At 43.3% G+C, this 25,348-nt stretch overlaps 1 protein-coding gene across 2 annotated transcripts in view; it reads left to right on the top strand.

Moving 5' to 3' along the window:
- The first annotated feature begins 818 nt into the window (after positions 1–818).
- LOC124113495 overlaps positions 819–25,348 on the top strand; it is a 41,889-nt gene continuing 17,359 nt past the window's right edge. For both annotated transcript variants that reach the window (XM_048397133.1, XM_048397132.1), the window contains exons 1-4: positions 819–972; positions 12,799–12,903; positions 22,985–23,179; positions 24,495–24,692. In XM_048397133.1, coding sequence (XP_048253090.1) covers positions 867–972; positions 12,799–12,903; positions 22,985–23,179; positions 24,495–24,692 — 604 coding nt within the window. In that variant the 5' untranslated portion in view covers positions 819–866. The remainder of the gene's footprint in view (positions 973–12,798; positions 12,904–22,984; positions 23,180–24,494; positions 24,693–25,348) is intronic.

The following is a 25,348-nucleotide window of genomic DNA, read 5'->3' as shown; positions in this document are numbered from 1 at the left end:
ACATTATAATTATTATGCTCTGAGGTCTGTTAAAAATGTACATTCTAATTATAATGCTCTTAGGTCTGTTAAAGATGTACATTATAATTATTTTGCTCTGAGGTCTGTTAAAGATGTACATTATAATTATTATGCTCTGAGGTCTGTCAAACATGTACATTCTAATTGTTATGCTCTAAGGTCTGTTAAACATGTACATTATAATTATTATGGAAAGAATTATTCTTTAATAATCGCTTTCGATTTCTTTGCTATAAATTCTGAAAATCGCATGCTAGCATAAGCTCGGTCTCTGGGAAACCTACAACAGAAGTGAGCTGTGTACTTCCTGGGACATTGCTGAAGCCGGCGGTCTCGTTGGTTGACGAACTTTAACGTCCTCTGTGTAACATATCATAAATGTAATTCATTTCAAACATTAAGCGACAATAAACTGCCGTGTCATCATACAACCTTTTACCTGTACATTATAAAATTCCAGGAAAACATGACGTCAACTGAGAAAGCTACTTGCGGCCAATGTAACTACACTGTGTTGTATGACATCAGTCCGGCTTGACGACGGTAAAAGGATCTATACCGAAACGCCGCGTCATAATGCTTAGAATAAAGAAGTTGTCATCCATAAACATATCTTGTCTTTACTATTATGTTATTATATTTGCATTAAGTATGTGCGTAATTAACAGATGGAATGTTTTTAATATATGTTTCTCTCTACGTTGATGTTTAGTCGTGTCTAGTCATTCATTTTCCACACTAAACCATGATAAACGCAGCGACGAGATCGGTATCTGCTCCACGTGAGCAGCCATGGACGGAAGGACGATGAGGTCATCAGAGCATGACTGGGTGTTGGACGGTGGATGTGTGACACAGTAGCTGACAGTCGTGCGGCAGTCATGGATACCCTCGCTCACACAGGGAGGTGCTGGATCCTTCTGATTGTCTGCGTCCTACACTCTGTGGCAGGTAAGAGAACTGTGATGATTGGTGCAACATGTTATCAGTACTGACTGTTGAGACTATGTATCGAACTGAGTATCTGATTATATGTGGCCATGTCCTCAGTAACATCAGCAAACATCAGATTCACGGTTAAAAGCAGATACAGAATACCTCAGCCAGAATAATTACCAAAACCAGAGGGTTTGCCCACATCACTCCAGTTCTAAAACAACCCCAATTCTTGTCCATTTTATCACCGATCAACTTTAAGCTGTGCTCATCATCATCAATATTAGTAGTAGTAGTAGTAGTAGTAGTAGTAGTAGTAGTAGCAGTAGTAGTAGTAGTAGTAGTAGTAGTAGTAGTAGTAGTATGATGTCGCAATGGGAGTATCTATGATCATTGTCATGTCGTAATGGCGGCATCACAACGTAGAACGTATCTTGGACAAGCCGCCATGGCCTGGACACTCGGTTGTGTGTCAATAGCAGTGATGCAGTCAGTGTGAAACACAGCCGTCTTCACCACATACCTGCCTGTGTCAGGCTTGACGTGTCACACGACCCCACAACCCCGCTTGTCTCTCACACACACTGACACAAGACTTGGTGTAGAGTATCCAGCACACACACACTGACACAAGACTTGGTGTAGAGTATCCAGCAAGTACACACACACTGACACAAGACTTGGTGTAGAGTAGCCAGCAAGTACACACACACTGACACAAGACTTGGTGTAGAGTATCCAGCAAGTACACACACACTGACACAAGACTTGGTGTAGAGTAGCCAGCAAGTACACACACACTGACACAAGACTTGGTGTAGAGTATCCAGCACACACACACTGACACAAGACTTGGTGTAGAGTATCCAGCAAGTACACACACACTGACACAAGACTTGGTGTAGAGTAGCCAGCACACACACACTGACACAAGACTTGGTGTAGAGTAGCCAGCAAGTACACACACACTGACACAAGACTTGGTGTAGAGTAGCCAGCAAGTACACACACACTGACACAAGACTTGGTGTAGAGTAGCCAGCAAGTACACACACACTGACACAAGACTTGGTGTAGAGTAGCCAGCAAGTACACACACACTGACACAAGACTTGGTGTAGAGTAGCCAGCAAGTACACACACACTGACACAAGACTTGGTGTAGAGTAGCCAGCAAGTACACACACACTGACACAAGACTTGGTGTAGAGTAGCCAGCACACACACACTGACACAAGACTTGGTGTAGAGTATCCAGCAATTACACACACACTGACACAAGACTTGGTGTAGAGTAGCCAGCAAGTACACACACACTGACACAAGACTTGGTGTAGAGTATCCAGCACACACACACTGACACAAGACTTGGTGTAGAGTATCCAGCAAGTACACACACACTGACACAAGACTTGGTGTAGAGTAGCCAGCACACACACACTGACACAAGACTTGGTGTAGAGTATCCAGCAAGTACACACACACTGACACAAGACTTGGTGTAGAGTAGCCAGCACACACACACTGACACAAGACTTGGTTGGAGTAGCCAGCAAGTACACACACACTGACACAAGACTTGGTGTAGAGTAGCCATCACACACACACTGACACAAGACTTGGTGTAGAGTATCCAGCAAGTACACACACACTGACACAAGACTTGGTGTAGAGTATCCAGCACACACACACTGACACAAGACTTGGTTGGAGTAGCCAGCAAATACACACACACTGACACAAGACTTGGTGTAGAGTAGCCAGCACACACACACACTGACACAAACTTGGTGTAGAGTAGCCAGCAAGTACACACACACTGACACAAGACTTGGTGTAGAGTATCCAGCAAGTACACACACACTGACACAAGACTTGGTGTAGAGTAGCCAGCAAGTACACACACACTGACACAAGACTTGGTGTAGAGTAGCCAGCAAGTACACACACACTGACACAAAACTTGGTGTAGAGTAGCCAGCAAGTACGTACACACTGACACAAGACTTGGTGTAGAGTATCCAGCACACACACACACTGACACAAGACTTGGTATAGAGTAGCCAGCAAGTACACACACACTGACACAAGACTTGGTGTAGAGTAGCCAGCAAGTACACACACACTGACACAAGACTTGGTGTAGAGTAGCCAGCACACACACACTGACACAAGACTTGGTGTAGAGTATCCAGCAAGTACACACACACTGACACAAGACTTGGTGTAGAGTAGCCAGCAAGTACACACACACTGACACAAGACTTGGTGTAGAGTAGCCAGCAAGTACACACACACTGACACAAGACTTGGTGTAGAGTAGCCAGCAAGTACACACACACTGACACAAGACTTGGTGTAGAGTAGCCAGCAAGTACACACACACTGACACAAGACTTGGAGTAGAGTATCCAGCAAGTACACACACACTGACACAAGACTTGGTGTAGAGTAGCCAGCACACACACACTGACACAAGACTTGGTGTAGAGTAGCCAGCAAGTACACACACACTGACACAAGGCTTGGTGTAGAGTAGCCAGCAAGTACACACACACTGACACAAGACTTGGTGTAGAGTAGCCGGCACACACACACTGACACAAGACTTGGTGTAGAGTAGCCAGCAAGTACACACACACTGACACAAGGCTTGGTGTAGAGTAGCCAGCAAGTACACACACACTGACACAAGACTTGGTATAGAGTAGCCAGCAAGTACACACACACTGACACAAGACTTGGTGTAGAGTAGCCAGCAAGTACACACACACTGACACAAGGCTTGGAGTAGAGTAGCCAGCAAGTACACACACACTGACACAAGACTTGGTGTAGAGTAGCCAGCAAGTACACACACACTGACACAAGACTTGGTGTAGAGTATCCAGCAAGTACACACACACTGACACAAGACTTGGTGTAGAGTAGCCAGCACACACTCACTGACACAAGACTTGGTGTAGAGTAGCCAGCAAGTACACACACACTGACACAAGACTTGGTGTAGAGTATCCAGCAAGTACACACACACTGACACAAGACTTGGTGTAGAGTATCCAGCACACACACACTGACACAAGACTTGGTGTAGAGTAGCCAGCAAGTACACACACACTGACACAAGACTTGGTATAGAGTAGCCAGCAAGTACACACACACTGACACAAGACTTGGTGTAGAGTATCCAGCAAGTACACACACACTGACACAAGACTTGGTGTAGAGTAGCCAGCAAGTACACACACACTGACACAAGACTTGGTGTAGAGTATCCAGCAAGTACACACACACTGACACAAGACTTGGAGTAGAGTAGCCAGCAAGTACACACACACTGACACAAGACTTGGTGTAGAGTAGCCAGCACACACACACTGACACAAGACTTGGTGTAGAGTAGCCAGCACACACACACTGACACAAGACTTGGTGTAGAGTAGCCAGCAAGTACACACACACTGACACAAGACTTGGTGTAGACTATCCAGCACACACACTGACACAAGACTTGGTGTAGAGTAGCCAGCAAGTACACACACACTGACACAAGACTTGGTGTAGAGTATCCAGCAAGTACACACACTGACACAAGACTTGGTGTAGAGTATCCAGCAAGTACACACACACTGACACAAGACTTGGTGTAGAGTAGCCAGCAAGTACACACACACTGACACAAGACTTGGTGTAGAGTATCCAGCAAGTACACACACTGACACAAGACTTGGTGTAGAGTAGCCAGCAAGTACACACACTGACACAAGACTTGGTGTAGAGTATCCAGCAAGTACACACACACTGACACAAGACTTGGTGTAGAGTATCCAGCAAGTACACACACACTGACACAAGACTTGGTGTAGAGTAGCCAGCACACACACACTGACACAAGACTTGGTGTAGAGTAGCCAGCACACACACACTGACACAAGACTTGGTGTAGAGTAGCCAGCAAGTACACACACACTGACACAAGACTTGGTGTAGAGTAGCCAGCAAGTACACACACACTGACACAAGACTTGGTGTAGAGTAGCCAGCAAGTACACACACACTGACACAAGACTTGGTATAGAGTAGCCAGCAAGTACACACACACTGACACAAGACTTGGTGTAGAGTAGCCAGCACACACACACTGACACAAGACTTGGTGTAGAGTAGCCAGCAAGTACACACACACTGACACAAGACTTGGTGTAGAGTAGCCAGCAAGTACACACACACTGACACAAGACTTGGTGTAGAGTAGCCAGCAAGTACACACACACTGACACAAGACTTGGTGTAGAGTAGCCAGCAAGTACACACACACTGACACAAGACTTAGTGTAGAGTAGCCAGCAAGTACACACACACTGACACAAGACTTGGTGTAGAGTAGCCAGCAAGTACACACACACTGACACAAGACTTGGTGTAGAGTATCCAGCAAGTACACACACACTGACACAAGACTTGGAGTAGGGTAGCCAGCAAGTACACACACACTGACACAAGACTTGGTGTAGAGTAGCCAGCACACACAGACTGACACAAGACTTGGTGTAGAGTAGCCAGCAAGTACACACACACTGACACAAGACTTGGTGTAGAGTAGCCAGCAAGTACACACACACTGACACAAGACTTGGTGTAGAGTATCCAGCAAGTACACACACACTGACACAAGACTTGGTGTAGAGTAGCCAGCAAGTACACACACACTGACACAAGACTTGGAGTAGGGTAGCCAGCAAGTACACACACACTGACACAAGACTTGGTGTAGAGTAGCCAGCACACACAGACTGACACAAGACTTGGTGTAGAGTAGCCAGCAAGTACACACACACTGACACAAGACTTGGTGTAGAGTAGCCAGCAAGTACACACACACTGACACAAGACTTGGTATAGAGTAGCCAGCAAGTACACACACACTGACACAAGACTTGGTGTAGAGTAGCCAGCAAGTACACACTCACTGACACAATACTTAGTGTAGAGTAGCCAGCAAGTACACACACACTGACACAAGACTTGGTGTAGAGTAGCCAGCAAGTACACACACACTGACACAAGACTTGGTGTAGAGTAGCCAGCAAGTACACACACACTGACACAAGACTTGGTGTAGAGTAGCCAGCAAGTACACACACACTGACACAAGACTTAGTGTAGAGTAGCCAGCAAGTACACACACACTGACACAAGACTTGGTGTAGAGTAGCCAGCAAGTACACACACACTGACACAAGACTTGGTGTAGAGTATCCAGCAAGTACACACACACTGACACAAGACTTGGTGTAGGGTAGCCAGCAAGTACACACACACTGACACAAGACTTGGTGTAGAGTAGCCAGCACACACAGACTGACACAAGACTTGGTGTAGAGTAGCCAGCAAGTACACACACACTGACACAAGACTTGGTGTAGAGTAGCCAGCAAGTACACACACACTGACACAAGACTTGGTGTAGAGTATCCAGCAAGTACACACACACTGACACAAGACTTGGTGTAGAGTATCCAGCAAGTACACACACACTGACACAAGACTTGGAGTAGGGTAGCCAGCAAGTACACACACACTGACACAAGACTTGGTGTAGAGTAGCCAGCACACACAGACTGACACAAGACTTGGTGTAGAGTAGCCAGCAAGTACACACACACTGACACAAGACTTGGTGTAGAGTAGCCAGCAAGTACACACACACTGACACAAGACTTGGTATAGAGTAGCCAGCAAGTACACACACACTGACACAAGACTTGGTGTAGAGTAGCCAGCAAGTACACACTCACTGACACAATACTTAGTGTAGAGTAGCCAGCAAGTACACACACACTGACACAAGACTTGGTGTAGAGTAGCCAGCAAGTACACACACACTGACACAAGACTTGGTGTAGAGTATCCAGCAAGTACACACACACTGACACAAGACTTGGTGTAGAGTAGCCAGCACACACACACTGACACAAGACTTGGTGTAGAGTAGCCAGCAAGTACACACACACTGACACAAGACTTGGTGTAGAGTAGCCAGCACACACACACTGACACAAGACTTGGTGTAGAGTAGCCAGCAAGTACACACACACTGACACAAGACTTGGTGTAGAGTAGCCAGCACACACACACTGACACAAGACTTGGTATAGAGTAGCCAGCAAGTACACACACACTGACACAAGACTTGGTGTAGAGTAGCCAGCACACACACACTGACACAAGACTTGGTGTAGAGTATCCAGCAAGTACACACACACTGACACAAGACTTGGTGTAGAGTAGCCAGCAAGTACACACACACTGACACAAGACTTGGTATAGAGTAGCCAGCAAGTACACACACACTGACACAAGACTTGGTGTAGAGTAGCCAGCAAGTACACACTCACTGACACAAGACTTAGTGTAGAGTAGCCAGCAAGTACACACACACTGACACAAGACTTGGTGTAGAGTAGCCAGCAAGTACACACACACTGACACAAGACTTGGTGTAGAGTAGCCAGCAAGTACACACACACTGACACAAGACTTGGTGTAGAGTAGCCAGCACACACACACTGACACAAGACTTGGTGTAGAGTAGCCAGCAAGTACACACACACTGACACAAGACTTGGAGTTGAGTATCCAGCACACACTCACTGACACAAGACTTGGTGTAGAGTAGCCAGCAAGTACACACACACTGACACAAGACTTGGTGTAGAGTATCCAGCACACACTCACTGACACAAGACTTGGTGTAGAGTAGCCAGCAAGTGCACACACACTGACACAAGACTTGGTGTAGAGTAGCCAGCACACACACACTGACACAAGACTTGGTGTAGAGTATCCAGCACACACACACTGACACAAGACTTGGTGTAGAGTAGCCAGCACACACACACTGACACAAGACTTGGTGTAGAGTAGCCAGCAAGTACACACACACTGACACAAGACTTGGTGTAGAGTAGCCAGCACACACACTGACACAAGACTTGGAGTAGGGTAGCCAGCAAGCACACACACACTGACACAAGACTTGGTGTAGAGTAGCCAGCAAGTACACACACTGACACAAGACTTGGAGTAGGGTAGCCAGCAAGCACACACACACTGACACAAGACTTGGTGTAGAGTAGCCAGCAAGTACACACACACTGACACAAGACTTGGTGTAGAGTAGCCAGCAAGTACACACACACTGACACAAGACTTAGTGTAGAGTAGCCAGCAAGTACACACACACTGACACAAGACTTGGTGTAGAGTAGCCAGCAAGTACACACACACTGACACAAGACTTGGTGTAGAGTAGCCAGCAAGTACACACACACTGACACAAGACTTGGTGTAGAGTAGCCAGCAAGTACACACACACTGACACAAGACTTGGTGTAGAGTAGCCAGCAAGTACACACACACTGACACAAGACTTGGTGTAGAGTAGCCAGCAATTTAGGTTCTCTTTAAATCAAGTATGTAATCAACACGAGTGGCTAAAGTAGTGCGAGTCTTTCCGTTTGATCTCACACAATTTTTAAGCTACATCTGCAAAACCAAATATTTTGGGGGCAATTTAGATTTTTCAATAAAACTGCACATATACCGTAAGGCTCTTTGGTTAGTTTATATATACCGTCAGGCTATTAGGATAGTGTATATATCTCCCTTCAGGCTATTAGGTTAGTGTATATATCCATTCAGACTATCATGTTAGTGTATATATCCCTTCAGACTATTAGGTTAGTGTATATATCCCTTCGGACTATTAGGTTAGTGTATATATCCCTTCAGACTACCATGTTAGTGTATATATCCCTTCAGACTATTAGGTTAGTGTATATATCCCTCCAGACTATCGTGTTAGTGTATATATCCCTTCAGACTATTAGGTTAGTGTATATATCCCTTCGGACTATTAGGTTAGTGTATATATCCCTTCAGACTACCATGTTAGTGTATATATCCCTTCAGACTATTAGGTTAGTGTATATATCCCTCCAGACTATCGTGTTAGTGTATATATCCCTTCGGACTATTAGGTTAGTGTATATATCCCTTCAGACTATTAGGTTTGTGCATATATCCCTCCAGACTATCAGGTTAGTGTATATATCCCTTCGGACTATTAGGTTAGTGTATATATCCCTTCAGACTACCATGTTAGTGTATATATCCCTTCAGACTATTAGGTTAGTGTATATATCCCTCCAGACTATCGTGTTAGTGTATATATCCCTTCAGACTATTAGGTTAGTGTATATATCCCTTCGGACTATTAGGTTAGTGTATATATCCCTTCAGACTACCATGTTAGTGTATATATCCCTTCAGACTATTAGGTTAGTGTATATATCCCTCCAGACTATCGTGTTAGTGTATATATCCCTTCAGACTATTAGGTTAGTGTATATATCCCTTCGGACTATTAGGTTAGTGTATATATCCCTTCAGACTATTAGGTTTGTGCATATATCCCTCCAGACTATCAGGTTAGTGTATATATCCCTTCGGACTATTAGGTTAGTGTATATATGGTACAGTATGTTCTAGACTCGGCGTCCTGTATGAGGAAACAGATCAAATATGGTGAAAATAAACACGATAAACCAAAGTTGAATATAGCATGTAGGGCAGCAAGATCTGAATCCAGGAAGGCTTTCAGAAGGTATAGGTGTTGTCGCAGTGAATACAACCGACAACGCTACTGTAAACTGGGAAATGTGTATAAAACCTTTTGTAGAAAGTTAAAATATGATCTTAAATTGTCACGGCTAGTCCGACTAAACAGCACTTTACACAGTCCGAAATTATTTTGGAATACTATACGTTCTCTTCAGAGACATCCTACCCCCAAAGGATCTATATCCCAAACAGAATGGTTACATCATTTCAAGAAGTTATTCTCAAAAGATTATTCGATATATTTGGTAGACAATGAGTGCTTTGAACGTGATGATGATGGCGTCAGTGAAATTCTTAGTGATGTTGACATGCTTCTGTTGGAATCGCCTATCACGGAAACGGAAATATTTAATGCTAAATCTCACCTTAAAACAGGTAAATCTGCTGGGATTGATTGTGTTATAGCTGAAATGCTCAAGTACTCACTACCTGATACTATGGCTTTTCTGGTTAAATGTTTCAATCGAATTTTTGATACAGGTATTTTTCCTTCTATCTGGTCAAAATCTATTATTATTCCGTTATTCAAGAATGGAAACGTAAACAATCCTGACAATTATCGGGGTATATTTCTCACGAGTATCCTTAGTAAAGCATTTACATCTATCATCAATAATAGATTAACACAGTGGTCAAATATGAGAGATTTGATCCCTGAAACACAAGCGGGATTTAGAAAGGACTATTCGACTTTTGACCACATATTTACTTTGTATGCAGTTATTGAGAAATATTTATCGTACACGAAACGTAAGTTGTATGTGGCCTTTGTTGATTTTAAAAAGGCATTTGATTCTGTAAATTGAGCTTATTTGTGGAGGTGTTTGAAAAATAAGGGTTTAGGAGGCAAAATGCTTGTCATTATTAAATCAATGTATGCAAATGTAAAATCATGTGTTCGCTGTGGTGATATTAAGAGTGACTTTTTTGATTGTCCGATAGGTTTACGTCAAGGATGTGTTTTAAGTCCTATACTTTTCTCATTTTTTATAAATGAGTTATATGTTGATATCATACAGTCTGGTAGACATGGCGTCCAGCTCTCCCCTGATATAATAGAACTTTTCATGCTACTTTTTGCAGATGATGTGATTCTGATGTCTAGTACTATTATTGGTCTACAGAAGCAGCTTAACATACTTTCGGAATATTCAGATAAATGGAAACTTAGTGTTAATCTTGATAAAACAAATATTGTTATATTTCGTAGAGGTGGTCGAGTGGCCACAAGAGAGAAAGGGTTTTTTAAAGGTACATGTATTAATGTTGTGCATGAATACAAATACCTTGGCATATTGTTTACCCATACACTGAATCTGAATAAGTCAGTAATTAATCTCACAAACAGAGCAAAGAAAGCTCTGTTACAAGTCCACTTTGTTATGTCTAAGCTCGGAGTTATTTCACCAAAAATGTATTTTAAATTATTTGATTCTCAAATACAATCTATTTTTCTATACGGGTCTGAGATATGGGGTTGTAAAGAGCTCTATACAATTGAAAAGGTTCATCTCCTCGCTTGTAAAAAGTTTTTGAATGTTGGTATGTCAACACCAAGTAACAAGGTTTATGGAGAATGCTGGAGATTCCCATTGTACATTGGATCTTACACTCGTTGTTTGAAGTATTGGTGTAAAATAATAATAATGCATGAACACCGTTTACCCAAGAAAGCCTACAGCATGCTCGTACACCTCGATAGTCTTGGAAAGAACACATGGGCTTCTTGTATTCGTGCATTGCTTTTTACATATGGTTTTGGTTTCATTTGGCTGTCCCAGACAATTGGTAATGCAAATGTTTTCATTAAGTACTTTCGCATGCGTGCCATTGACATGTTTCATCAGAAATGGCATTCAGATATTTATGAAAGTTCAAGATATGATACTTATCGCCAATTCAAGTCATTGCTTGAACCAGAATCCTCTTTATCAAATTTACGGTACAGGAATTCTCGTAACACCCTTATTCGTTTTAGACTTGGCCTGAATGATCTAAAAATTAACACAGGGAGATTTTCATCTATTGAGAAATCGATACGATTATGCCCATTTTGTGACATTGTTGTCGAAGATGAATACCATTTCATGTTTATTTGCCCTATATACGAAAATCTAAGAGACAAGTACTTACCGCAGTGGTCACTATCTCATTTTAATGCTAAAAGATTGTCTTCATTACTGTCTTGCAAGGATCTTATAACACAACATCAACTGGCTTTGTACATACATAATGCTTTTTTGTTACGAAGTGAATTGTTACCTTGACTTTGTATTTTATAAAATATGTTATGTAACTCCGTTGTATATGGGCCTGTGGCCTTTCATACAATAAAGAATTGAATTGAATTGAATTGAATATATATCCCTTCAGACTATTAGGTTAGTGCATATATCCCTTCAGACTATCAGGTTAGTGTATATATCCCTTCAGACTATAACATAAGTGTAATAGCCATCATACTATGAGATTATTGTATACATCCCGTTAGACTACAACTGATCCCCATATGTGTGAGATGTGGGTACTCGGGAGGGTGATCCTCATATGAGCTGACTGTGGGTGCCAGTCAGGATTATCCCTTTATGTGTGGTACATGTGTACCCGTTCGGATGATCCCTTTATATATGTGCTGTTGCTACAGGTTAGGATGATCCACATTTGTGTGGACTGTGGGTACCCGGTAATATCATTCCTTTATGTGTGGTAGGATGTTCCCTTTAGTTGTGGGCTGTGGGTATCCGTAAGGATGATCCGTTTATGTGTGGGCTGTGGGTACCCGGTAGGATGTTCCCTTTAGTTGTGGGATGTGGGTATCCGTTAGGATGATCCCTTTATGTGTGGGATGTGGGTACCCGGTAGGATTAGGATGATCCCCATGATCCCACTTGGTTAACGGCATGACATTTTATCTCTGTTGCGTGGGTGAAGGCTATGATGTCAGTCACTGGATTGTCTGGTCCAGATTTGGTTTACAGACCGTCGCCTTATTGATGGAACAATGCTGACATTAAACATCACACAACTTTATACTTCTACATTAGTTCTCTACACGGGAGGGGTGTTTGGGAGGAAGCAAGGGTAAATACGTATTCATAATGATACTGTTGTCCGACATCGACCACACAGATAGTCATCCATTGTTTATGTTCCAAGGTGCCGACCAGTGTCACTGCACATCACCAGGAGCATGTGACAAGTACCCGGAAGGAACTTGTTCAGCCTGCGAGAAGTTTTGGTCCGGACCCAACTGCCAGATATGTAAGCATGTTTACTCTTCCTATCATGTATGTATAGCGATATAAAGAACGTTTTAGGTTGGTTTCGGTGAACAGAGTGAGGGTGTGCAGCACACTGGCGTTAACACAGTGCATTGCCAAAGACGAAGAGTCGTGTTTAAAGAATTGCATTACTAGAACAAAAATATATGTACTTATGATATATTTAAGTGTTTTGATTTCTTGTTTAAAGTCACACAGAGCACGTGCACGACCAACTATTTGACTACTTAGATTTATAACGGACTTGACCACAACTAAACATGACCCTGTATTTGCGAAAGATGGAAAATACTCCGTCCAGATGAGACGCGAAGCATGAAGCAGCCCGGTGCAATAGTCGACAATACTGGCATGTAAAGTGAGTGAGTTGGGTTTAACGCCGCTTTTAACATCATTACAGTTATATTGCGGCGTGTCAGCTTAATGTGGGGGGAAAGCCCGAAGTGACGTTTGCCACTTCGCTGAAACCCACGAGTACAGGTATGGTGCTGTCAAACCTATAAACATAATCGGGGCGAACCGGGATTCGAATCCGCAATCATAGGTTTCTGGCGTGCCCAAGGGACACAACTCCGCACAGCGAATCGGGGCGCCTTACATGCCTGGGCCAGCCGTTCCCCAACTGGCATATAGACATGAAGCAACAGAATAATCATAATTAATATAAAATATATACTAACGGGAAAAAGTGACTTGTTCATCGTACAACCGCAACATATTGTGACATATTTGGAGTAAACGAGATTCCTGCATATTATAAAGAGACAGCCAATATTTGACACATTTCAAAACAGCGAGCGACTGAATATCTGCCAGACTCGGTTCTATGTCACTGATCCCCAGAATTCCAGCCCCGTATAAAAGTATTGGTGTTATCTTTGTATCCAAACATTTGAAGTAAAAGTATGGTTTTAAGGAATGTATTCTAAGTAACAGGACCATGAACACCTTTCTTGTCCGAATTGCAATATTATTAAGGCATTCGACCTCAGTAATCTATTGCTAAAATACAAACCAAGATAACTGTATCCAATAACTACTTCATACGCATTTCCACCATAATACCATTTTTTTCATAACGTGATAAATCTCCCCTATTTTGAAAAAAAACAACTATTTTTGTTTTTGATAGATTGACTGGCATGTCCCACTTACAACAGTCATACAGAAAATGCAGCAGCGCTAGACGCTAAACGTTCCTGGGACAGACTCGCTGACTTGGTTGATGCATGTCATCATATCCCAAATGCGTGGATCGATGCTCATGATGTCAATCACTGGATTGTCTGGTCCAGACTCGACTATTTACGGACCGCCGTGATATAGCTGGAATATTGCTGAGTGCGGCGTAAAACAACCAACAAATAAATCCAAGTACAATGATAGAAACAGCTGGGTACTCTTCCAGTGTACTCAATAATAAATACAGCCAAATCTCTACCCCAATTTGTCTATCTTTGTTGTCACACCAGATCAATTTCTCCGGCTGGATTTATGTAAACACACATAATGTAGCTCTACTGAAACCAATCATACTTGTATCCAACAGAATAGTAATAGTATGTTCTCTGTATCGAACATCAATAACATATCGTACCAGTGAATATTTTATCAAAAGTATGTCTTTACTCTTGTCCAGCTGTCTTTACTCTTGTCGAGATGTCCTTACTCTTGTCCAGATGTCCTTACTCTTGTCTAGATGTCTTTACTCCTGCCTAGATGGCTTTACTCTTGTCCAGCTGTCTTTACTCTTGTCTAGATGTCCTTACTCTTGTCTAGATGCCCTTACTCTTGTCTAGATGTCCTTACTGTTGTCCAGATGTCCTTACTGTTGTCCAGCTGTCTTTACTCTTGTCTAGATGTCCTTACTCTTGTCTAGAAGTCCTTACTGTTGTCCAGATGTCCTTACTCTTGTCCAGATGTCCTTACTCTTGTCTAGATGTCTTTACTCTTCTCTAGATGTCCTTCTTCTTGTCTAGATGTCCTTACTGTTGTCCAGATGGCTTTACTCTTGTCTAGATGTCTTTACCCTTGTCCAGCTGTCTTTACTCTTGTCCAGCTGTCTTTACTCTTGTCAAGATGTCCTTACTCTTGTCTAGATGCCCTTACTCTTGTCTAGATGTCCTTACTGTTGTCCAGATGTCCTTACTGTTGTCCAGCTGTCTTTACTCTTGTCTAGATGTCCTTACTCTTGTCTAGAAGTCCTTACTGTTGTCCAGATGTCCTTACTCTTGTCCAGATGTCCTTACTCTTGTCTAGATGTCTTTACTCTTCTCTATATGTCCTTCTTCTTGTCTAGATGTCCTTACTGTTGTCCAGATGGCTTTACTCTTGTCTAGATGTCTTTACTCTTGTCCAGATGGCTTTACTCTTGTCCAGATGTCTTTACTCTTGTCTACATGTCTTTACTCTTGTCGAGATATCTTTACTCTTGTCTAGATGTCTTTACTCTTGTCTAGATGGCGTTAGTCTTGTCTAGATGTCCTTACTCTTATCCAGCTGTCTTTACTCTTGTTTAGATGGCTTTACTCTTGTCTAGATGTCTTTACTCTTGTCTAGATGTCCTTACTCTTGTCTAGATGTCTTTACTCTTGTCTAGATGTCCTTACTCTTGTCTAGATATATTTACTCTTGTCTAGATGTCCATACTCTTGTCTAGATGTATTTACTCTTGTCTGGATGTCTTTACTTTTGTCTAGATGTCTTAACTCTTGTCTAGATGTCCATACTCTTGTCTAGATGTCTTTACTCTTGTCTAGATGTCTTTACTCTTGTCTAGATGTCTTAACTCTTGTCTAGATATATTTACTCTTGCCTAGATGTCTTTACTCTTGTCTAGATATATTTATTCATGTCTCGATATATTTACTCTTGTCTAGATATATTTACTCTTGTCCAGATGTCTTTACTCTTGTCCAGATATATTTACTCTTGTCTAGATGTCTTTACTCTTGTCTAGATATATTTACTCTTGTCTAGATGTCTTTACTCTTGTCTAGATATATTTACTCTTGTCTAGATGTCTTTACTCTTGTCTAGATGTCTTTACTCTTGTCTAGATATATTTACTCTCGTCTAGATGTCCTTACTGTTGTCCACATGTCCATACTCTTGTCTAGATGTCTTTACTCTTGTCTTGATATATTTACTCTTGTCTAGATGTCTTTACTCTTGTCTAGATATATTTACTCTTGTCTAGATGTCTTTACTCTTGTCTAGATGTCTTTACTCTTGTCTAGATGTCCATACTCTTGTCTAGATATATTTACTCTTGTCTAGATGTCTTTACTCTTGTCTAGATATATTTACTCTTGTCTAGATGTCTTTACTCTTGTCTAGATGTCTTTACTCTTGTCTAGATGTCTTTACTCTTGTCTAGATGTCTTTACTCTTGTCTAGATATATTTACTCTTGTCTAGATGTCTTTACTCTTGTCTAGATGTCTTTACTCTTGTCTAGATATATTTACTCTTGTCTAGATGTCTTTACTCTTGTCTAGATATATTTACTCTTGTCTAGATGTCTTTACTCTTGTCTAGATGTCTTTACTCTTGTCTAGATGTCTTTACTCTTGTCTAGATGTCTTTACTCTTGTCTAGATGTCTTAACCCCAAAGTATATACAAAGCATACAAACATTGTCACACACCAAGTTATTAAGTTATTATTTTACCGACATTCTCAAACGCTACCTTACTGTAACCATACTGTTACCTTACTGTAACCATACTGTAACCTTACTGTAACCTCACTGTAACCATACTGTAACCATACTGTAACCTTACTGTAACCTTACTGTAACCTTACTGTAACCTTACTGTAACCTTACTGTAACCATACTGTAACCATACTGTAACCTTACTGTAACCTCACTGTAACCTTACTGTAACCATACTGTAACCTTACTGTAACCATACTGTAACCTTACTGTAACCATACTGTAACCTTACTGTAACCTTACTGTAACGTTACTGTAACCATACTGTAACCTTACTGTAACCTTACTGTAACCATACTGTAACCATACTGTAACCATACTGTAACCTTACTACACCTTACTAAAACCTTTAAATAAAATACAAGGTTGTGTCCGATCACAATCATTATGTGACACAACCTAGAGGCTATAACACAAATAACTGGCACTCATGAATCATTACAATATCACAGACGAGTTCCAGAAGGAAAATCGAAAGTCAAGGTCACTTCACAGAAATATATTATTCACCTGCAAGACAATTTCCCAGCATTCATCTAGAGGCGTTGACCATGACGACCAACACACCCAGGAGGGACTGCTTCATGCCGTCAACATCACGTCCTCGTGTACAACATAATCACAATCAGTGTTGAAGTAATCATTTATGTTTAAATATACTGAACCGCAAAAGAAACGTCACCATGGATAGATATATGAGAAACCTTATTTGTCCAAACACTGTAAACATACTTTGAGACATATCAAAATGATTAAACTTGGCAAAACTGATCATCAAGGTTGAAATTAAAGTGTCAAATGTTCTTAAAGTCAAACACAACACTAGTCTCTGAGAAAATGGCATCACAAGTCAGTATCTCGTGTGTCGTGAAGATGCTGTCGCACAATCTGACGATCCTGACGTCGGGTGGTGACCCTTGGTCTTCCGCTATGTGGTCGGTCATCTGTAATGTTGGTGGTCTGGTACCGTTGCTGGGGCCTGTATATGGTCCCTAGGTGGACTTGCATTGGCTACTTGCCGGGCGGTTTGTCCAGCTTGCAATCGTCCAAGGGCTTGGTGTCGCTGATTTCTTGTTAATCTTGGCATGTGGTAGCAATTCAATAACGAATGAATGTTATTTGATCTGGGTGGATTTTTATAGGGCAAGAAATGGGGGAACGCATGTGCATTTCAATTTGCACGGGACTCACGTGCATCGGGTTCCCATGGCCGTTGCCGTGATGCGTTTTGGGTGATCGGTTTTATTGTCATCTGCTTTGTTTTTATATCATCAAATTTCATTTTTCCGGACAAGTCGATGTTAAATTTTAGAAACTTTGACAAAAATTACCCAGATATTTACATGACAACTTTTCATGCAATGCTGCTTGGGGTGACGTTTTTTTTGCGGTTCAGTATATAAACAGCTTGTTCATTCCAAAGTCAGCCAGTAATAGTTTATACGTAAGATTAAATAAACATGTCTCAACCTCACATACACCACACACACACCACGCACCACACACGCACCATACACGCACCACACACACGCACACACGCAACACACACGCACCACACTCGCACCATACACGCACCACACACGCACCACACATGCACTACACATGCACCACACATGCAACACACACGCAACACACATGCACCACACACGCACCACGCACGCACACACGCACCATTCACGCACAACACACGCACCACATACGCACCATACATGCACCACACACGCACCACACACGCACCACACACGCACCACACATGCACCACACACGCACAACACACGCACCACACACACACCACACACACACAACACACGCACCACATACGCACCATACATGCACAACACACGCACCACACACGCACCATACATGCACCACACACGCACCATACATGCACCATACACGCACCACACACACACCACACACACACAACACACGCACCACACACGCACCCCACACATCACACCCACACCACACACACGCACCACACACGCACCACACTCGCACCACACACGCACAGACATACGATCTACTTTAAGTTCATCACGGATGGGAAAACCAATGTCCCTGGTATTCAATGTGTGCAAGACGAGACTAGGTGTTGATGTCAGACGTGATCAGCATTCCGTCTAGTCATTCCATGCGCGTTTATTTTCATTTCATGAGGAAAACGCTTACAACAATTCAATGCGGTGATAGACACGCATGACGCCGCCTGTTGAATACACCTGCCACCAATATCAAGTTTCGTTCTTTATGCAGTAAACCCGACACGTCCTGGTCGGGTAGATATTACACCCCAGCTGGGTGGGAGCGTGCACCAGGAAGATAAAAGGTGACCCTGGCCAACAGGAGCCTGAACAACTAGACAGTAGCACTAACCTGACATTGTAACAGACAGTAGAACTGACCAGACACTCTAACAGACAGTAGAACTAACCTGACACTGTTACAGACAGTAGAACTAACCTGACACTGTTACAGACAGTAGAACTAACCTGACACTGTTACAGACAGTAGAACTAACCAGACACTGTTACAGACAGTAGAACTAACCTGACACTGTTACAGACAGTAGAACTAACCTGACACTGTTACAGACAGTAGAACTAACCTGACACTGTTACAGACAGTAGAACTAACCTGACACTGTTACAGACAGTAGAACTAACCTGACACTGTTACAGACAGTAGAACTAACCAGACACTGTTACAGACAGTTGAACTAACCTGACACTGTTACAGACAGTAGAACTAACCTGACAATGTTACAGACAGTAAAAATAACCTGACACTGTTACAGACAGTAGAACTAACCTGACACTGTACCAGACAGTAGAACTAACCAGACACTGTTACAGACAGTAGAACTAACCTGACTCTGTACCAGACAGTAGAACTAACCAGACACTGTTACAGACAGTAGAACTAACCTGACACTGTACCAGACAGTAGAACTAACCAGACACTGTTACAGACAGTTGAACTAACCTGACACTGTTACAGACAGTAGCACTAACCTGACACTGTTACAGACAGTAGAACTAACCTGACACTGTTACAGACAGTAGAACTAACCTGACACTGTTACAGACAGTAGAACTAACCTGACACTGTTACAGACAGTAGAACTAACCAGACACTGTTACAGACAGTAGAACTAACCAGACACTGTTACAGACAGTAGAACTAACCTGACATTGTTACAGACAGTAGAACTAACCAGACACTGTTACAGACAGTAGAACTTACCAGACACTGTTACAGACAGTAGAACTAACCTGACATTGTTACAGACAGTAGAACTAACCAGACACTGTTACAGACAGTAGACCTAACCAGACACTGTTACAGACAGTAGAACTAACCAGACACTCAAACAGACAGTAGAACTAACCAGACACTGTTACAGACAGTTGAACTAACCTGACACTGTTACAGACAGTAGGACTAACCTGACACTGTAACAGACAGTAGAACTAACCTGACACTCTAACAGACAGTAGAACTAACCTGACACTGTTACAGACAGTAGAACTAACCAGACACTCTAACAGACAGTAGACCTAACCAGACACAGTTACAGACAGTAGAACTAACCAGACACTGTTACAGACAGTAGAACTAACCAGACACTGTAACAGACAGTAGAACTAACCAGACACTGTTACAGACAGTAGAACTAACCTGACACTCTAACAGACAGTAGACCTAACCAGACACTGTAACAGACAGTAGACCTAACCAGACACTCTAACAGACAGTAGAACTAACCAGACACTCTAACAGACAGTAGAACTAACCAGACACTGTAACAGACAGTTGAACTAACCTGACACTGTTACAGACAGTAGAACTAACCTGACACTGTTACAGACAGTAGAACTAACCAGACACTGTAACAGACAGTAGAACTAACCAGACACTCTTACAGACAGTAGAACTAACCAGACACTGTTACAGACAGTAGAACTAACCAGACACTGTTACAGACAGTAGAACTAACCAGACACTGTAACAGACAGTAGAACTAACCAGACACTGTTACAGACAGTAGAACTAACCTGACACTCTAACAGACAGTAGACCTAACCATACACTGTAACAGACAGTAGACCTAACCAGACACTCTAACAGACAGTAGAACTAACCAGACACTCTAACAGACAGTAGACCTAACCAGACACTCTGACAGACAGTAGAACTAACCAGACACTGTTACAGAGAGAGATGGATAGCTTCAGGAGACCTGTCAGATGTGGTCTTCAACAAGGACTGACCGTTCTCATCCTCTAAGTCCCCACTAGTCGCATGCTGGCAATCAGTCCTAAGGCGTCAGAACCTGACACTGTTACAGTGGTTTTGCCTTTCAGTGTATATCAATAGATTAATGAATCAACATTATCAACGGTTTGATGTATATACACCGAAAGGCAAAGGGAACGTCATGTGGATGTATCATATAAATATTTTTATTTTCAAATGCTTATATATGTAAGTAAAGACATAGGATAAAGTCAGAGTTTGACCCACATGAAATTAACAGTCTGGGGAATGTTTTTGCGAATTGTGAATTTGGGGAGGCACCAGAAGACATCACAGCTGGGGGTTCAAAATCAGTACCTGGTGTGGCCACCAAGGGCGTTGACTACAGCCACACATCTCCTGTACATGGAGTGGACTAGCCTGTTGATGAAGGCCATTGGGATATGGGCCCATATCCTCAGGAACGCTACATGCAGTTCTGCTGCAGTTGTCGGCCTTGGACGTACGTCGTTGAGTCGGCGTTGGATCTCATCCCACAAGTGTTCAATGGGATTCAAATCCGGAGGACAGGCCAAGGCATGATTTGGATGTTTCTGGTCCCTGGTGACTCTGGCAGTGTGAGGACGAGCGTCGTCTTGCTGAAAGGTGTGGTTTTGATGACGGGCAAAAAAAGGCACGATATGGGGTCTGAGGACTTGGTCATATAGCGGAGAGCTGTGATGCCATTACCCCTGCCTGGACCAATATTCTGAACGACCACAGGTCCCACTCTCTGGTTCAGTCCGATTCCATCCCAAACCATGATGCTTGGGCCGCCCCACGGGTCTCGTTCCATAACATAAGCATCAGCATAACGTTCGCCCCTCCTTCACCAGACCCTGACTCTGCCATCCACCGTTGAAACACAGTAGCGACGTTTATCAGTGAAGATGATTCTTCTCCACTGCTGTTGACGCCAATTTGATGCTGCCTGGCCCATTGCAGTCGGGCCTGTCGGTGACGATCTCTCAGGATGGGTACACGAGCAGGACGGTGGCACGAAATGTTGTTGGCAGTTAGGCGACGTCGGACTGTACGATCACTGATGGCACGCTGGTGGTTGCCAATGGTTTGCCGAGCTGTTTCAGTGGCCATTCGGAATCGGTTCTGCAGATATTGGCGAATGATGAACCGATCTTGTCTGGGAGTAGTGACTCTAGGACGACCACTACGCGGTCGGTCGTCGGTGGTGTTGGTGGTGATGTGGCGATGTTGCAAACGATATATCGTTCTAACGTTGACATTGAATGCATGTGCAACGACTTGTGCACTCTGGCCTGCTTGCAGTCTTCCGATGGCCTGTTGTCTCTCGTTTCCTGATAATCTTGGCATGGCTGATGAATCGAAATAACGAAAGCCAGCTTAACAGGGTGTCTTTTATACCTATACCATTCACGATATGCACATGCATCATGTTTTTGACAAGACCTTTCCGCAACTGAGTCCCATTGCACTTTTGTAGTCTGCGTTTGGGCAAAGCGCTCCATTTTAAACTCAATTGTTAAATGGACTTTGAGGCAACAAAAAGAAGCAGTAGAACGATAAATGAGTTTATTGACCACAGAACATGTAACTGCCAGTGTCTGTTAAGTTTTATCAGTATTTTCAGAAGTGACGTTTCTTGTGCCTTTCAGTGAACAAAGCGATTACAACACATGCTTGCCGTAAAAGGCGACCATGCTTGCCGTAAAAGGTGACTATGCTTGTCGTAAGACGCGAATAACGGGATCGGATGGTCAGGCTGGCTGACTTGGTTGATGCATGTCATCGTATCCCAATTGCGTGGATCGATGCTCATGATGTCAGTCACTGGATTGTTGGTTAAGACTTGAATATTTACAGACCGCCGTCATATACCTGGAATATTGCTGAGTGCGACGTTTGACCAAAAACAAACAAACAATAATACATTTGCAATATCAATACATGTATGTCAGTACATCACAGCTTCATAAGGGTCCTATAAGCTGCCACAGCTGTACTAACGACAGGATCCATCCCAAGACTGGACACAACTCAGATGTGTTTACACCCTGTGGTTTCAGTTAATGCTGCTGAAGGGGCGACTCGGAGCACACGGAGACAGCCGAGCGGATCTGACTCGGGCATCCCCGTCGCCGGGACCTACTCCAACTCCAGGTGCACATATATCTCGGACGCGTCCGGGACGGCAGCAGTGTGGACGGTGGTACTCAACAACACCTTCGACATCAGCAAACTGACAATATACCACCACAGAGGTAAGCATCGCCTCGGTGTGTGTGTATGGTGTGCGCGCGCGCGTGCGTGCGTGCGTGCGTGCGTGCTTGCGTGCGTGCGTGCGTGCGTGCGTGTGTGTGTGTGTGTGTGTGTGTGTGTAAGTGTGTGTGTGCGTGTGTGTATGGTGTACGCGTGTGTGTGTGTGTGGTGTGCGTGTGTGTGTGTGTGTAAGTGTGTATGGTGTGCGCGCGCGCGCGCGTGTGTGTGTATGGTGTGTGTGTGCGCGCGCGCGCGTGTGTGTGTGTGTGTATGGTGTGCGCGCGTGTGTGTGTGTGTGTGTGTATGGTGTGTGCGTGCGTGCGTGTGTGTTGTGTGTGTTTGTGTGCGTGCGAGCGTGTGTGTGCGCGTGTGTTTTGTGTGTGTTTTGTGTTGTGTGTGTGTGTCTGTGTTTGTGTGTGTGTTGTGTGTGTGTGTGTTGTTGTTTTATGTGTGTGTTGTCTGTGTTTGTGTGTGTATGTTGTGTGTGTATGTCTGCGTGTGTGTATGTGTGTGCGCGCGCGTGTGTGTGCGTGTGTGTGTATGTGTGCTTATGTGTGCGTGTGTGTGTGTATGGTGTGCGTGTGTTGTGTGGGTATGGTGTATTTGTGTGTGTATATGTGTGGTTAGTGTGTGCGCGCGTGTGTGTGTGTGTGTGTATGTGGGGGGGGGGGGGGGGGGGGGGGAAGTAATCGTGTCCCCGTCCAATAGGGGAGACTAGATGACTCACCAAGATATATATACCCAACACAAAATATCTCGTGCTGCAGTGTCGCACCTTTGATTAAGTTTCCCACTTTGTGCATATTGTGGTAAGGGCGACAACGCGACAATGTCCCTGCGAGGGTTCCATACTGAACAGACAATCAGTCTGTCAGTATTGTTATTAGCCGGTGTAGGGTGGAGCCTGCATGGTTGGACCTGCTGTGAGTGATCCTCGGTTTGTTGTACATTCCATACAACTCTCTAGTATACACGTGTACAAGTAAATAACATGTTCAATGATGTCCCTGCAGGGACCTGGTAAGAAAGGCGCCCGGCGCTGTTGCTACCAAGTGGGTAGTTTATTCATGTTCTGTGACTCGCATGTCATCGTAACTCGACGGCGTCTGACGATGAAAATATCAGCAACTCTTTTGTCTGGGCGTGATGAGATCATTGACAGTCCACCGTAGCTGCTGAAATAAACTGATCTGTGTCTTAGAACTACAACTACCCCAACTACAGTAAACTACGTTTATAACGAACACTATTATAACGAACTGTTTTGTGTTATTGGAAAATTTTACAATTTTTCTGATTCAAAACATGACATTTCAGACCATGCTGCCAGTCTCCGCAACTTAAAGGTGTATATCGATTTGCTTCCATGCAAGAGCGTATCGACTCCGAATGACCCACCGACTCCCTTCACGATTCGCTGTGACAAGCCTGTCAAGGGAGATACTGTGTCTATTGTACTGCCATTGTCTCAGACAGAAATCAACACCCTTGCTCTGTGTCGAGTGGTAATTGAAGGTAAGCTATCCCCTTCTTCCTATCATAAACTACATGCGAGATGAGCACATTGCTCCCTCAGTCAGGCCAGTATCCTGTCGTCGTCGGTTCGAATCCCACATTCTTGGTTTGTCAGAACCATACACCGTGTCCACTCACTCACTCACTCACTCACTCAGCCAATGACGTGGTCGTCGGGGACGAACGTGACGTCTACCTACGTGACATAAACAGGTTATAATTCACCGTACGCAGACTGTATGTAGAGTTAACATACATATAACATACTCACTGAAGCTGAAATATGAATTTCTATGTCCTGTAATGTGAGACTAAATGTTTTGGTCAGCACCATACCCGTGCTCGTGGGTTTCACCAAAGTGGTAAACGTCATATCCCACATTAAGCTGACAGGCCGTGATATAACTGGAATACTGTTAAAAGCGGCGTTAAACCCAACTCACTCACTCAATGATACAAGACCGGAATATAACAGTGGAGGACTGTTCAGAAGACACCGGGGTTATTTCCCTTGTAGGTGCTATCACACCTATCGGGGGCGGTGCGAACCCTGAACATCGGCCAAATTCATAAGCGTTTTGTCCGAACAACATTGCTCGTGGTAGCTTAAATCTACACTATACCTAATTAATTATAAGATTTATGGATGAACACCT

This window comes from Haliotis rufescens, unplaced genomic scaffold (genome assembly GCF_023055435.1).
Source record: "Haliotis rufescens isolate VD_foot unplaced genomic scaffold, xgHalRufe1.0.p SCAF_16, whole genome shotgun sequence".
NCBI lineage: Eukaryota > Metazoa > Mollusca > Gastropoda > Lepetellida > Haliotidae > Haliotis > Haliotis rufescens.
This window is presented reverse-complemented; position numbering and strand designations above follow the sequence as displayed.